At 49.3% G+C, this 13,990-nt stretch overlaps 3 protein-coding genes across 7 annotated transcripts in view; 2 read left to right on the top strand and 1 right to left on the bottom strand.

Moving 5' to 3' along the window:
* Positions 1–10,095, bottom strand: part of nudt13 (nudix (nucleoside diphosphate linked moiety X)-type motif 13) — a 10,303-nt gene extending 208 nt beyond the window's left edge. Inside the window, exons 1-10 of one of the 2 annotated variants that reach the window (XM_030077379.1) lie at positions 9,882–10,095; positions 8,645–8,733; positions 8,517–8,614; positions 8,217–8,359; positions 7,060–7,167; positions 5,063–5,169; positions 4,309–4,434; positions 2,991–3,102; positions 2,287–2,441; positions 1–207 (exon numbers count right to left, since the gene is read on the bottom strand). The exon at positions 1–207 is cut by the window's left edge and continues 208 nt beyond it. In XM_030077379.1, the coding sequence (XP_029933239.1) occupies positions 28–207; positions 2,287–2,441; positions 2,991–3,102; positions 4,309–4,434; positions 5,063–5,169; positions 7,060–7,167; positions 8,217–8,359; positions 8,517–8,602 (1,017 nt within the window). In that variant the 5' untranslated portion in view covers positions 8,603–8,614; positions 8,645–8,733; positions 9,882–10,095 and the 3' untranslated portion in view covers positions 1–27. Of the gene's footprint in view, positions 208–2,286; positions 2,442–2,990; positions 3,103–4,308; positions 4,435–5,062; positions 5,170–7,059; positions 7,168–8,216; positions 8,360–8,516; positions 8,734–9,881 lie in introns of both variants that reach the window. The other variant, XM_030077378.1, reaches the window with a different exon arrangement.
* The window catches only part of LOC115377567 (class II histocompatibility antigen, M beta 1 chain-like), a 27,092-nt gene continuing 22,341 nt past the window's right edge, over positions 9,240–13,990 (top strand). For all 4 annotated transcript variants that reach the window (XM_030077381.1, XM_030077380.1, XM_030077383.1 and 1 more), the window contains exon 1: positions 9,240–9,264. The gene's annotated coding sequence lies outside the window, so the exon portion shown is untranslated. The remainder of the gene's footprint in view (positions 9,265–13,990) is intronic.
* The window catches only part of LOC115377571 (RLA class II histocompatibility antigen, DP alpha-1 chain-like), a 7,278-nt gene continuing 4,973 nt past the window's right edge, over positions 11,686–13,990 (top strand). The window contains exon 1 of the mRNA XM_030077389.1: positions 11,686–11,823. Coding sequence (XP_029933249.1) covers positions 11,772–11,823 — 52 coding nt within the window. The 5' untranslated portion in view covers positions 11,686–11,771. The remainder of the gene's footprint in view (positions 11,824–13,990) is intronic.

Here is a 13,990-nt window from a genome sequence, read left to right on the forward strand (position 1 = left end):
GGGACGGCGCCCCCTGCCTGTCGGGGTTCAGTCGCTCTGTCGCTCCGCCCACTCCCTGATGAGCCGGTGGGCCACGGCGTGTTTGGGCGGCAGCCAGAGGGGGGGCGGGGCTCCGCGGGGGGGCGGGGCCTGCAGCCTCAGGGCGGCGCTGACCTCCTGCAGGCTGAACCAGCGGGCGTCCTCCAGCTCCGAGTGATCCACGCTCAGCTGCAACACCACACACACGTCACACACACGTCACACACACGTCACACACGTTACACACACGTCACACACATGTTACACACACGTCACACACACGTTACACACACGTCACTCAGAAACTTTGTCCATGGGGTCGTTTTCTCTTTGTGTGTTTACTCATGTTGAGTGGATTCACATTAGTGTGAATTTCTTATTTCTTTCTGTTTCTATATTTAATTCTTGTCTTGAGATTTTCAGCAGCTGCACCCAGTTTCCCCTCCGGATCAATAAAGTGTTTCTGATTCTGATGGGTTATTGTTTTCTTTATCAAACAGGTAAACACAAACATCTGCACAAACACACAAACATCTGCACAAACACACAAACATCTGCACAAACACACAAACATCTGCACAAACACACAAACATCTGCACAAACAGAAACTGAAACTGAACAAACTGAAATGAAATCAAACGGGAGAGAAACATTTTGAAATGAAGTTTGGAAGTTTTATATGTTCTGGAAATTTTCAATGTGTGTGTGTGTGTGTGTGTCTGTGTGTGTGTGTGTCTGTCTGTGTGTGTGTGTGTGTGTGTGTGTGTGTGTGTGTGTGAGTGAGTGTGTGTGTGTGTGTCTGTGTGTGTGTGTGTGTCTGTGTCTGTCTGTGTGTGTGTGTGTCTGTGTCTGTCTGTGTGTGTGTGTGTGTGTGTGTGTGCGCTTAAGTGCGTGCATGTGTGTGTGTGTCAGAGTACATGAGCGGTGCGGAGCTGGAGCGAGTGAGGAGCGGTGCGTCGTTATTTAACGCGGTGCGGTGGTGCGGGTTTCTTTATTGCCGTTCCATCGCTCCGGTGCGGAGCGAGTGGTGAATTACCCCTGCTTTCCCTCCTCATACTCTTCCAGTACAACACGCTGCTCATCCGCCGTGAAACACGCTGTGTTTTTCCTTGTTGTTCATGTTTGTGATTGGTCAGCTGCCTCAGACTCCACCCCTTATACGTGCGCGTTCACGGCTCTTGATGAGGCAAACCTGGATCGTCTGAGCGAGTTGATAACCAGCGTCGTGATACCGGTTATCCCCAATCACCATGATCTCCATTAGTGTAGCCGGTTCGGTCTGAGAGATCCAGGGAAAACTGAGCTTGCTTCGTGAAACAGGCATCAGCTGTACTGCTACCGGTAGTCCGAGCTAAGCTAGCTAATAAGTTGGGTGATTCAGGACTTCTCTCATGAGCGCTGGAGCTCGATGACTGAGTCCAGGTTTGTTTTATTAGCAGTGGACTGGACTGGATTATTAGTTAGACTTTTGTTTGTCAGCACCGAGGCGGGGACCTCGCAGAGCACAGATCACAGACACATCACAGATTCACCTGCGGAACAGGTAAGTTATGTGTTGTCATGCTAACGTTGTCTTGTTGGAATACCGGTAACTGTTAGCCTTATTGTAACCATGGTAACGTTAGCTAACGTTAACGTAGACGTCACTTGTTTTATGTTGTTGTGCAGCTTGTGTGGGCGGGCTAAGTTAGCTATGGGTTAGCCTGTTGTACTGTAACCCAGAATCATCATTGATAGTAATTTGAGCGGAGCGGAGTGGAGTGGAGTGGAGCGGTGTTTAGAGGAATTGGGGTGAGCGATTCGGTGCGAGGTGCGGGCCGCAGGGGTGGTTGGAGCGGGGCGGTGCGAGCGAATTGCCGTTACTGCGTGAGTTTGGTGCGACTATTTCTTCCGCTCCGAACCGCTCATGTACTCTGGTGTGTGTGTATGTGTGTGTGTGTCTGTCTCTGTGTGTGAGTGTGTGTGTGTGTGTCTCTGAGTGTGTGTGTGTGTGTGTGTGTGTGTGTGTGTGTGTGTGTGTGTGTGTGTGTGTGAGAGCGTGTGTGTGTGTGTGTGTGTGTGTGTGTGAGAGCATGTGTGTGTGTGTGTCTGTGTGTGTGTGTGTGTGTGTGTGTGTGTGTGTGTGTGTGTGAGAGAGCGTGTGTGTGTGTGTGTGTGTGAGAGCATGTGTGTGTGTGTGTCTGTGTGTGTGTGTGTGTGTGTGTGTGTCTGTGTGTGTGTGTGTGTGTGTCTCTGAGTGTGTGTGTGTGTGTGTGTGTGTGTGTCACCTGGCTGTGCTCTGGCCTCACAGCAGCGTGGCAGCCCAGCATGAAGGAGCTGTGTGGGAAGGGCCAGTGCTGAGAGCCGCTGTACGAGATGCTGTGCACCTGAAGCCCCGCCTCCTCCGCCACCTCCCTGCACAGCGCCTCCTCCAGGGTCTCCCCTGCAACAGCACGCACACACACACACACATACACACACACACACAGCCGGGGTGTCACTGTGGAGGAATTCTTACATCACATAAACAAACAATGTAAGCCAAGTAAACAACAGGCAGGAGGTTCAGATATGAAATATGAGAGACCAAGAGACTCGAACTCCTGCTGAATTTCACAAGATAAAGGCTGACAGACAGGTAGACAGACAGGTAACCACACAGACAGGTAGCCTGACAGGTAACCACACAGACAGGTAGCCTGACAGACAGGTGAACACACAGACAGGTAGACAGACAGGTGAACACACAGACAGGTAGACAGACAGGTGAACACACAGACAGGTAGCCTGACAGGTGAACACACAGACAGGTAGCCTGACAGGTGAACACACAGACAGGTAGACAGACAGGTGAACACACAGACAGGTAGCCTGACAGGTGAACACACAGACAGGTAGACTAACAGACAGGTAGACAGACAGACAGGTAGACAGACTGACAGGTAGACAGACAGACAGGTAGACAGACAGACAGACAGACAGACAGACTGACCCATGTCACAGAAGCCGGCCAGAGCGCTGTACATTCCCTTTGGGAACGACGACTGTCTGCCCAGTAAACAGCGCTTCCCATCAGACACCAGGACGATCACCACCGGGGACATCTGCAGGAGAACCAGGAGAACCAGGGGAACCAGGGGAACCAGGAGAACCAGGGGAACCAGGACCACCAAGGGAACCAAGGGAACCAGGACCACCAGGAGAACCAGGACCACCAGGGGAACCAGGGGAACCAGGACCACCAGGGGAACCAGGACCACGAGGGGAACCAGGAGAACCAGGGGAACCAGGAGAACCAGGACCACCAGGAACATCAGGAGAACCAGGAGAACCAGGGGAACCAGGAGAACCAGGACCACCAGGAGAACCAGGAGAACCAGGAACACCAGGAACACCAGGAAAATCAGGACCACCAGGGGAACCAGGAGAACCAGGACCACCAGGGGAACCAGGACCACCAGGGGAACCAGGAGAACCAGGACCACCAGGGGAACCAGGACCACCAGGAGAACCAGGAGAACCAGGACCACCAGGGGAACCAGGAGAACCAGGAACACCAGGAAAATCAGGACCACCAGGGGAACCAGGACCACCAGGAGAACCAGGACCACCAGGGGAACCAGGACCACCAGGAGAACCAGGACAGGGGAACCAGGACCACCAGGAGAACCAGGACCACCAGGAGAACCAGGAACACCAGGAACACCAGGAAAATCAGGACCACCAGGGGAACCAGGAGAACCAGGACCACCAGGGGAACCAGGACCACCAGGAGAACCAGGACAGGGGAACCAGGACCACCAGGAGAACCAGGACCACCAGGAGAACCAGGAACACCAGGAAAACCAGGACCACCAGGGGAACCAGGGGAACCAGGGGAACCAGGACCACCAGGGGAACCAGGAGAACCAGGAGAACCAGGGGAACCAGGAGAACCAGGGGAACCAGGACCACCAGGACCACCAGGGGAACCAGGAGAACCAGGGGAACCAGGACCACCAGGAGAACCAGGACCACCAGGAGAACCAGGACCACCAGGGGAACCAGGGGAACCAGGAGAACCAGGGGAACCATCAGTAATGATCATATTGATATGAACATTGATAACAGAAAGTATTGATCAGCTGACATGACTCTGGCTGCTGCGACGTTTTAATTTCAATAAAGATCAATAAAGTTATCTAATGAGAAAACAATAATAATAATGATCATGTGACCCTCTGTGTCTGTCTCCCTCCACATGGAGGTCAGAGGTCATGCTGTGTGTGTGTGTGTGTGTGTGTGTGTGTGTGTGTGTGTGTGTGTGTTACCGTGGGGTAGTACACGATGCCGCTGCTGCTGCAGACTCTCTGGCTTCCTGATTGGTTGCGTTGTGTCGGCTGACCGGTCGCACTGCAAAACCCGTTGGTCTGATGCCAACGCAGCAGAGCCTGAGCCTGCAGGACAAAACACACCTGAGCACACCTGAACACATCACCAACACACCTGAGCACACCTGAACACATCACCAACACACCTGAACACATCACCAACACACCTGAGCACACCTGAACACATCACCAACACACCTGAGCACACCTGAACACATCACCAACACACCTGAACACATCACCAACACACCTGAGCACACCTGAACACATCACCAACACACCTGAGCACATCACCAACACACCTGAACACATCATCAACACACCTGAGCACACCTGAACACATCACCAACACACCTGAGCACACCTGAACACATCACCAACACACCTGAGCACACCCGAACACATCACCAACACACCTGAGCACACCTGAACACATCACCAACACACCTGAGCACATCACCAACACACCTGAGCACATCACCAACACACCTGAGCACACCTGAACACATCACCAACACACCTGAGCACACCTGAACACATCACCAACACACCTGAGCACATCACCAACACACCTGAACACATCACCAACACACCTGAGCACACCCGAACACATCACCAACACACCTGAACACACAGACACACACACACACACACACACACACACACACACACACAGTGGTGGTGTAATACCCACCTTGGCCACTAGAGGCGCCTCTGCTCCTGTCAGAAGAAAGAAAGCTTTCCTCAGGGCAATGAATTTCCCATCACACACTTCCTCTACTGCGGCCTGGTCCAGCTGCCCTGCAACACACACACACACACACACACACACACACACACACACACACACACATTTAACCATTTATTTACGCCCACCTTAGTAACAATATATGCAGGGACATAAACACTGAGGGCACAGACTTAAGATACACAGGCACATGATGGACAGTGTCTTTTGTCTACAAAGCAGATCAGTCACGGGTACAGGTAACAGCAGGACAGGTAACAGCAGGACAGGTAACAGCAGTACAGGTAACAGCAGTACAGGTAACAGCGGGACAGGTAACAGCAGTACAGGTAACAGCAGGACAGGTAACAGCAGTACAGGTAACAGCAGTACAGGTAACAGCGGGACAGGTAACAGCGGGACAGGTAACAGCAGGACAGGTAACAGCAGGACAGGTAACAGCAGTACAGGTAACAGCGGGACAGGTAACAGCAGGACAGGTAACAGTGGGACAGGTAACAGTGGGACAGGTAGCAGCAGTACAGGTAACAGCAGTACAGGTAACAGCAGTACAGGTAACAGCAGTACAGGTAACAGCGGGACAGGTAACAGTGGGACAGGTAACAGAGGGACAGGTAACAGTGGGACAGGTAGCAGCAGTACAGGTAACAGCAGTACAGGTAACAGCAGTACAGGTAACAGTGGGACAGGTAACAGCAGTACAGGTAACAGCAGTACAGGTAACAGCGGGACAGGTAACAGCGGGACAGGTAACAGCAGTACAGGTAACAGCGGGACAGGTAACAGCGGGACAGGTAACAGCGGGACAGGTAACAGCGGTACAGGTAACAGCAGGACAGGTAACAGCGGGACAGGTAACAGCAGTACAGGTAACAGCGGGACAGGTAACAGCGGGACAGGTAACAGCGGGACAGGTAACAGCGGGACAGGTAACAGCGGTACAGGTAACAGCAGTACAGGTAACAGCGGTACAGGTAACAGCGGGACAGGTAACAGCGGGACAGGTAACAGCGGGACAGGTAACAGCGGGACAGGTAACAGCGGTACAGGTAACAGCGGGACAGGTAACAGCGGTACAGGTAACAGCAGTACAGGTAACAGCAGTACAGGTAACAGCGGTACAGGTAACAGCGGGACAGGTAACAGTAGGACAGGTAACAGTGGGACAGGTAACAGCGTCTCTGCCATGGCGGCTGCCAATAATCACAGACACAGAGCAGCACTTGGAGAGCCTTTTAGCTTTCTTCCTGGGCATCCCAAGTAGACACAGACCTCTGACAGCCAACCTGTGGACAGGTCCCAGGCTGCCAAAAATAAAAACGAGTAGCCTGCACCTGAAGCCGAGCTCTGAGATGGGATTTATCAGCGGTTGGTATTTTATGACCTTCGTCATAAAGGCCTCCTCTAGGCTTGAATCAAAGGTGATTGCTCTAATAGGGACTCTTCTCTGGACTCCTCATCAACAATAACAACATCTGGAGTGTTAGCAGACAGCTGTGAGAGGCTGTGTTGGTCATTACAGAGGTGGAACATGGATGCATTGACACGTGTGTGTGTGTACATTTTCACTGAAACTGTGAAGTATTGTGATATGTCCTTTAAAATAAGATTCACTATTCTATCAGGACGTGCTATGTACATTCCTCTGTAAGCATGGCAGCCATTCAAGATATGTGACAGGGTTTCAGTGACCTGCTCTGTGGTGTGGTGCAAGCAATGAGGAGCCTGAGTGGAGGGAAACCAGACCACACACACACACACACACACACACACACACACACACACACTCAGCTGAGCAGACGTGTTGGGGAACAGGACAGAAAGGAGCATCTGAAGCATCAGGTTCTCCTGGTGGAACCCAACATGTGGCCAGAAGGGGGCGTGGCTAACACGTAGCAGTTTAATCTGTGTGTGTGTGTGTGTGTGTGAGTGTGTGTTCTTACCCACGTCCAGACAGAACTGAGCCTGGTTCTGCTCACTGCAGCCAATCAGAACCGAGTCCTGCAGGAGGGACCCTTCTGCACCCAGCCTCTGCAGGACAGCCTGCACCTCTGCAGCACACACACACACACACACACACGCACACACGCACACACGCACACACGCACACACACACACACACGCACACACGCACACACACACATACACACACGCACACACACGCACATACGCACGCGCACACACACACACACACGCACACACACACACACGCACACACACACACACACACACGCACACACACACGCACACACACACGCACACGCACACACACACACACACGCACACACACACACGCACACACACACACACGCACACACACACACACACACACACACACACACACGCGCACACACACACACACGCACGCACGCACGCACGCACACACACACACACACACTATAGAATATTTGTCTCTGAAAGCAACAGGGAACAAAGTGACATTCAGACAGGAGGTTCTACTGGATGTGCTTCCTCTGGTTCTGTGCTCGTGGTTCTACCTCTGGTTCTGTGGCTCTGCACCTGTGATTCTGTGGTTCTGGTTCTCTGATTCTGTACCTGCAGTTCTGGTTCTGGTTCTGTGGTTTTGTACCTGTGGTTCTAGGTTTCTGGTTCTGGGGTTCTATACCTGTGGTTTTGGTTGTGTGGCTCTGTACCTGTGGTTCTGTGTCTCTGGTTCTGTGGTTCTTTACCTGTCGTTCTAGGGTTCTGTACTTGTGTTTTTGGTTTTGTGGTTCTGTAGTTATTTACCTGTGGTTCTGTGGTTCTGTACCTGTGGTTCTAGTTCTGTGGTTCTGTGGTTCTGTACCTGGGGTTCTGTGGTTTTGTACCTGTGGTTCTGTGTCTCTGGTTCTGTGGTTCTTTACCTGTCGTTCTAGGTACTCTAGTGTACTTGTGTTTCTGGTTTTGTGGTTCTGTGGTTATTTACCTGTGGTTCTGTGGTTGTGTACCTGTGGTTCTGGTTTTGTGGTTCTGTGGTTATTTACCTGTGGTTCTGTGGTTGTGTACCTGTGGTTCTGGTTCTATGGTTCTGTGGTTCTGTACCTGTGGTTCTGTGGTTGTGTACCTGTGGTTCTGGTTCTGTGGTTCTGTGGTTCTGTACCTGTGCTGTGCAGCGTGGCTGGTCTGAAGGTTCCGTTTGGGATCCGCTGCAGCAGAGGGTTCAGTCTGTGGAACAGGAAGATGGAACCGGTCTGCAGCGCCGCAGCACACGCCGCATCGTCCTGCTTCAGCTGGTTCACTAACCTGACAGCCAACCAATCAATCAACCAATCAATCAACCAATCAACCAATCAATCAACCAATCAATCAACCAGTCAATCAATCAATCAACCAATCAGTCAATCAGTCAATGAATCAATCAGTCAGTGTGTTTAGGAGGTAGGGGAACGTGTGGAGGAACCTCATCCTGGAGACGAAGCCTGAGCAGTGCCGGAGCGACGACGACCACGTCCTGCCAGAGACCAGAATCCTGAGCTGCTTCAACATGGCTGACCGGACCAGATCAGACTGGACTGGACTTGACTGGACTGGATCAGACCGGACTGGACTGGACTGGACTGGACTGGACTGGACTGGACCGGATCAAACTGGACTGGACTGGACTGGACTGGATCAGACTGGACTGGACTGGACTGGACCGGATCAGACCGGACCGGATCAGACTGGACTGGACTGGACCGGATCAGACCGGACTGGACTGGACTGGACTGGACCGGATCAGACTGTAACAGGAAACAGAGACACGCTGCTGGACAGATTCATGCTGCCTTCACATCCTGTCAGATTATCAGGGAAACTCAGCCTCGACTGGGTGATCATGACAAACATCAGAATATGTTTGATCAAAAACGTGATTATTGATCAGTGATATTGTGGGAACGACTGTTGGTGCGTTCACAGAAAATATCAACGTGCACATGTGATGAGAACGCAGGAAGAGACAAACAGCACACCAGCCACCACAGTCTGACAAGTTCAGAAAACTAATAATAATAATAATAATAATAATAATAATAATAATAATACTGTTACGTATGAGCAAATTTTATGGTTGAGTCTACATGGTTCTCATCTGTGGCCCAGTGGTAAGTTACATTATTATTATTATTGATGTTATTATTATTAAAATTATTATTATTATTATTATTGTTGTTGTTGTTGTTGTTGTTGTTGCATTGGGCAGCTTTTCTCCAATGAGCTTGTTAAACTGCAGGGGGCCATGTTGGGTTATTATTCACTTATTGATTATTGATTTTTTTTTTTTTTTTTTTTTTTTATTTATTTAGTGCGCTTGAACTCACGTGTTTCACGGGAATGTCTCTTGTAAATGTAAATATGGAGACTTTCACTCCTAAAGCTCCCAAACCAATTGTGTGTCTGCTGGCGCTTTGTTTGTTTGTTTCTGGTATTTTTCTCGTCTTTTGCCTCCAAACAGAAGCAGCTGTGAATGTCGTGTGTTGGACAGAGATTTTCCCACCACAAACTACCAGATATTATCAACCTGACGGAACTATGGAGCAAAAGCTGAAGCTGCAGCAGAAACGGAAACCCCACAGCCCCTGAACGCCCCGCACTGCTCGTACCAGCCTCCGCTGAAAAAACCTGCCATGTTACCGCAGCTCGGTTACCGGCCACACAGACACACCGCACATCACGGTATGACACGTTTAGTTGATCGGGGATGTCCCGCAGTGACTTCGGCCCATCATCGTCCAGCCTGCAGCTCTGACTCAGCACATGTCCGGCTGGGACACCTGCCTCTTACCCGTCCTCCAAACACACACGGCTCAGAGTCCTGCGCTGACAAACTTTAGGAGAAGTTGAAGCTGAAGCCAGGTGAGAGCTGTGAGGTGTTTCAGGTACATGCCGAGTGTGTCAGCGGGCCCCGCGGGACAGCACAGGCCCCTCAGCGGCCCCGTGTGTCCGCGCGGTGTCCGCCGACACGGAGGACCAAGATAAACTGTCACAGTTTTGTATTGACTTTGGTTCAATGTTCTCTCTTACACAACAGGGAGCGGAATGTAGCGGGGCTGACCCGGACCGCTGCTAACCCAGCGGGGTGTGTGTGTGTGTGTGTGTGTGTGTGTGTGTGTGTGTGTGTGTGTGTGTGTGTCAGGTACCTGCTTTACTTAATACAGCAATTATGGAGAGTACTGAAAGCCTGTGCGACCTCGACCTCTTCTTCTTCTGGTTTTACTCTGTGCCTGACTGGTCGCTGCAGTGTATTGCTGCCCCCTGCTGGCAACATCTACTCATCTTCATATGTGAGGTCTTTGGAAGAACTTGAAAAATACCCTCTCAACACGGTGCTGGTACGGCGGCGTATTTGGGCCACTGTGTGAGGAAAAATATGCTGAGGAAAAAAAATTCAATTTTTTTAATAAACCCGTTTAATCCCAATAACTGTTGCCTTCTGGAAGCTCTAAAAGTCTTGTTTTGGCTTTAGGTGCCTAATACAAGTTTTAAAATGAAAAAATATGTTGTCTCCCCTAAATTGTATCAATTACATGTAACTAGTGTGAATGGTCACATGACCAGGCCTCTTAACTTCCCGCCTGCACCTCCTCAGTGAGATGTCTGGCTCAGACTTAGAGGAAGTAAGTAAAATACCTTAATTAACACAGAGAACTGAAATATTTTGTAAAGGGTCTACTACTGATATATAATGAGATTTTTATGCCTGCATGCATATTTTGAACACAAGAAGAATAAATGTTAGCACGGCAACAACCGCTAGCATAACACACCGGCGGTGCAACAACCACACTGTGTATGGATGTGACAAGTGTGATGTACCACTCCACACTGAGTGCTTCAAGATTTTTCATGGAGAGTGAAATGTAACCAATAAGCCTTTGAGCTGTGCTTAGTTCCTAATAGTATCCTGCAGTACGCACTGTTCTTACACCTTTTGCACTGTTTTTGTGGCACACTAATTACGTACCTGCACTGATTTGATTTTTTGCTGAATAATACTGTTCACTCATCTTTTGCCCATGATGTTACTGGTCAGTAAATGTTAAGTTAATATAAGCTACTGCCACAATGTGAATTTATTTATTATTCTCTTAGCTCTACGTTGATTTTTGGTTTGTTTGTTTGTTTGTTTTTTTTAACTGTTTTATGAGACGAAATACAGTAATTCCATTGTTGCCATTGAAGACACTGAAAGTTCACTTCAGTATGCATTGCTATTGAATCTTTATGTTTCTATTAAAGTTCTGAACACATTTGTAAACATGCCTAATTATAATATATTTATATTAGAATACACACACACACATATATATATATATATATATATATATATATATATATATATAACACATGTTAGTGTTATTATTATTTTCTCTGTGTGTAAATAGGTAAAATTGAAGAATGTGTGTAAATTCAGACTATGCTGTTTCCCACTAGCAACAACTGTTGCCGAGTATAAATCCTAGATTTTCACCAACATAACCAACTTGAAATGAAAAAAAAAATCATATATATTACTTGTTAGGAAGGTCTAAGGAGTGAAACGCATGCATTTATTTTGCAGGGAAAAATCTGGGATTAAACGGGTTAACTCTGCTCAGAGGAAACTCCCAGCACATCCTCCTAGCAGCAGGTGACAGGCTGTTCCTGATCGGTCAGTGTGTCTGCAAGCCTGAACATGGACGCTGTGCTCTGTCTGCTCCTGCTCTTCCCAGCTTTGACAGCAACAGGTGAGAACACACACCCTCTTCATATAGTCCACATATGCTGACATGCTGCCACAGTAACACTGTGTTAGGACAGTGACTGCTGTTTTCTACACCTCTGTTTTATCTCTGCTTCACCCTGCAAAACCAGTTCTGTGTCAGACGCTTCGGTTTACTTTCATGTGTTGAGAGACAACTCACACGATGAGAAATGGAAAAATGTGCATTGCATTTACAAAAAGGTGCACTTAGATTTTTTCTTTTTTATTTAGGAACTGTACAGCTCTTGCCCATCATTGTGTTTTATAAGACAGGGCAGCAGAACTACGACGGCAGCTGATCACCTCAGCAGATTCTAAGCTGACATTAGGAACATGGAGATCCTGCTGATTTTAGCCCAGAATCTGTCATGGTTCTGCATTTTGTTTGTGGACTTTGATTGAACTCCTGGACTCTCGTGTTTCCGCCTGCCAGGCTCTGTGTTGATGGATTTTGTTCTTTGAGTCCTGTTCCTGCTCTGTGTGTCCCTCATGTTTACCTGATGCTTGCTTTGCCCTGCTGTGTCACTCGTCACTTGTGTCTTCACCTGTGTCTTGTTACCTAATTTGCTATCCCTGCCTCCTGTGTCTTCAGCTGCTCAGTAGCCACTCAGCTCCTCTGTCTGTGTCCTGTGACTCCCCTTGTCACTCCTCCACACCTGTTCAGTCGGTCTTGTTTACCTAGGCCAGCTCCACACCTGCCCTGACTCTGTTACCCCTTTTCCACCAAAGCGGTTCCAGGGCTGGTTCGGAGCCGGTGCCTGACTTAGCACCAGTTCTTTGTTTTTCCACTGCCCAAACACGGGCCAAACTGGTTCCAAACTGGTTCTAGGCAAGCACCAACTTCGAGCAGGGGCTAAACAGGGGCCAGAGAAAGAACCGATGACGCGACCCACCACGTCATTGGTGGGCGGGGTTACAGACCCAAATGGGAACAGCGAACGCTATAAACGTAGTTAAGCAATAAGCCATGAGAAGCTGTGGGTTACACTGATTTTACAACGGCATGGAACGCGGTTCAGCCAATCACATTTAAGGATGGGAAGCACCCGTTTTATAACTAAACATAGCTGTCATTCGTTCCGGCCACGAATACGACGGGTAGCCGGCAAGAATTGTGTTTTTTGCCTCTGGATTGCAGTGTAGGCTTGTAAAGACACAAGCAGTATTTGCATGGCTAATAAATCCAGATCCTGCTCCACCCGGGGCCAGAAACGGGAAAGCAGCATTATATGCTGGACTGAGACGTAGCTCACGAACATCATCCCCAACTCACTGATCAGTCTCACCGGCTTCAGGACAGGACGGGCAGACAGAGACAGAGACGCTGCAGCCACTGGACTGTATGAGTGTGCAGTTTGATGTGTGTTGAAGTGATGAAGCTGCTGTGACAATGTCATTTCCTGCAAAGGATTAATAAAGTATCATTCATTCATTCATTCATGTTGGTTACTGTGATTCCGAGCAAGCGTCTCGCGCACCCACGTGATCACATTTCATGCTGACGTATTGACGTGGCTCTGACTCAGCTCCGCTTGGCTCTCGGCCGGTGGAAAAGCAAACCGGTTCTTTGTTGGCACCAGTTAAGCACCGGCTCTAGCACCAGGTTCTTTTTGGTGGAAAAGGGGCATGTGTGATGATCCCTGATTGTTCTGTCCATCAACCAATCCTCTGTGTTTTCCAGTCTTGTGTTCCAGCCCCTTCCCCAGCTGGTTAAGCAGAATCTCCAGGATAATAATAATACATTTTATTTATAAGCGCCTTTCTCGACACTAAAGGACACTTTACAAAGATAAAACAAGTACAATAAAACAACGGGGGGTATCGATGGCCTTAAAAGTATACAGAAGGATTTTGAAGTTGATTCTGAATTTGACCAGGAGCCAGTGAACCTGTTGAAGGACAGGAGTGATGTGGTGAAAGGGGGGGGGGGGGGGGGGGGGGGGGTTCTAGAGATGATACGGGCTGCTGAGTTCTGGACCAGTTGAAGCTTATGGAGGGATTTGTGAGGGGCACCAAAAAGGAGTGAGTTACAATAGTCAATATGGGAGGTGATGAGGCTGTGAACCAGGATGGCAGTGGAGTGAGGGGTGAGAGATGGGCGGAGACGATTAATGTTGCGTAGGTGAAAATAGGCAGAGCGGGTTATGGTC

The sequence above is a fragment of the Myripristis murdjan genome, chromosome 19, assembly GCF_902150065.1.
Source record: "Myripristis murdjan chromosome 19, fMyrMur1.1, whole genome shotgun sequence".
Taxonomy (NCBI): Eukaryota; Metazoa; Chordata; class Actinopteri; order Holocentriformes; family Holocentridae; genus Myripristis; species Myripristis murdjan.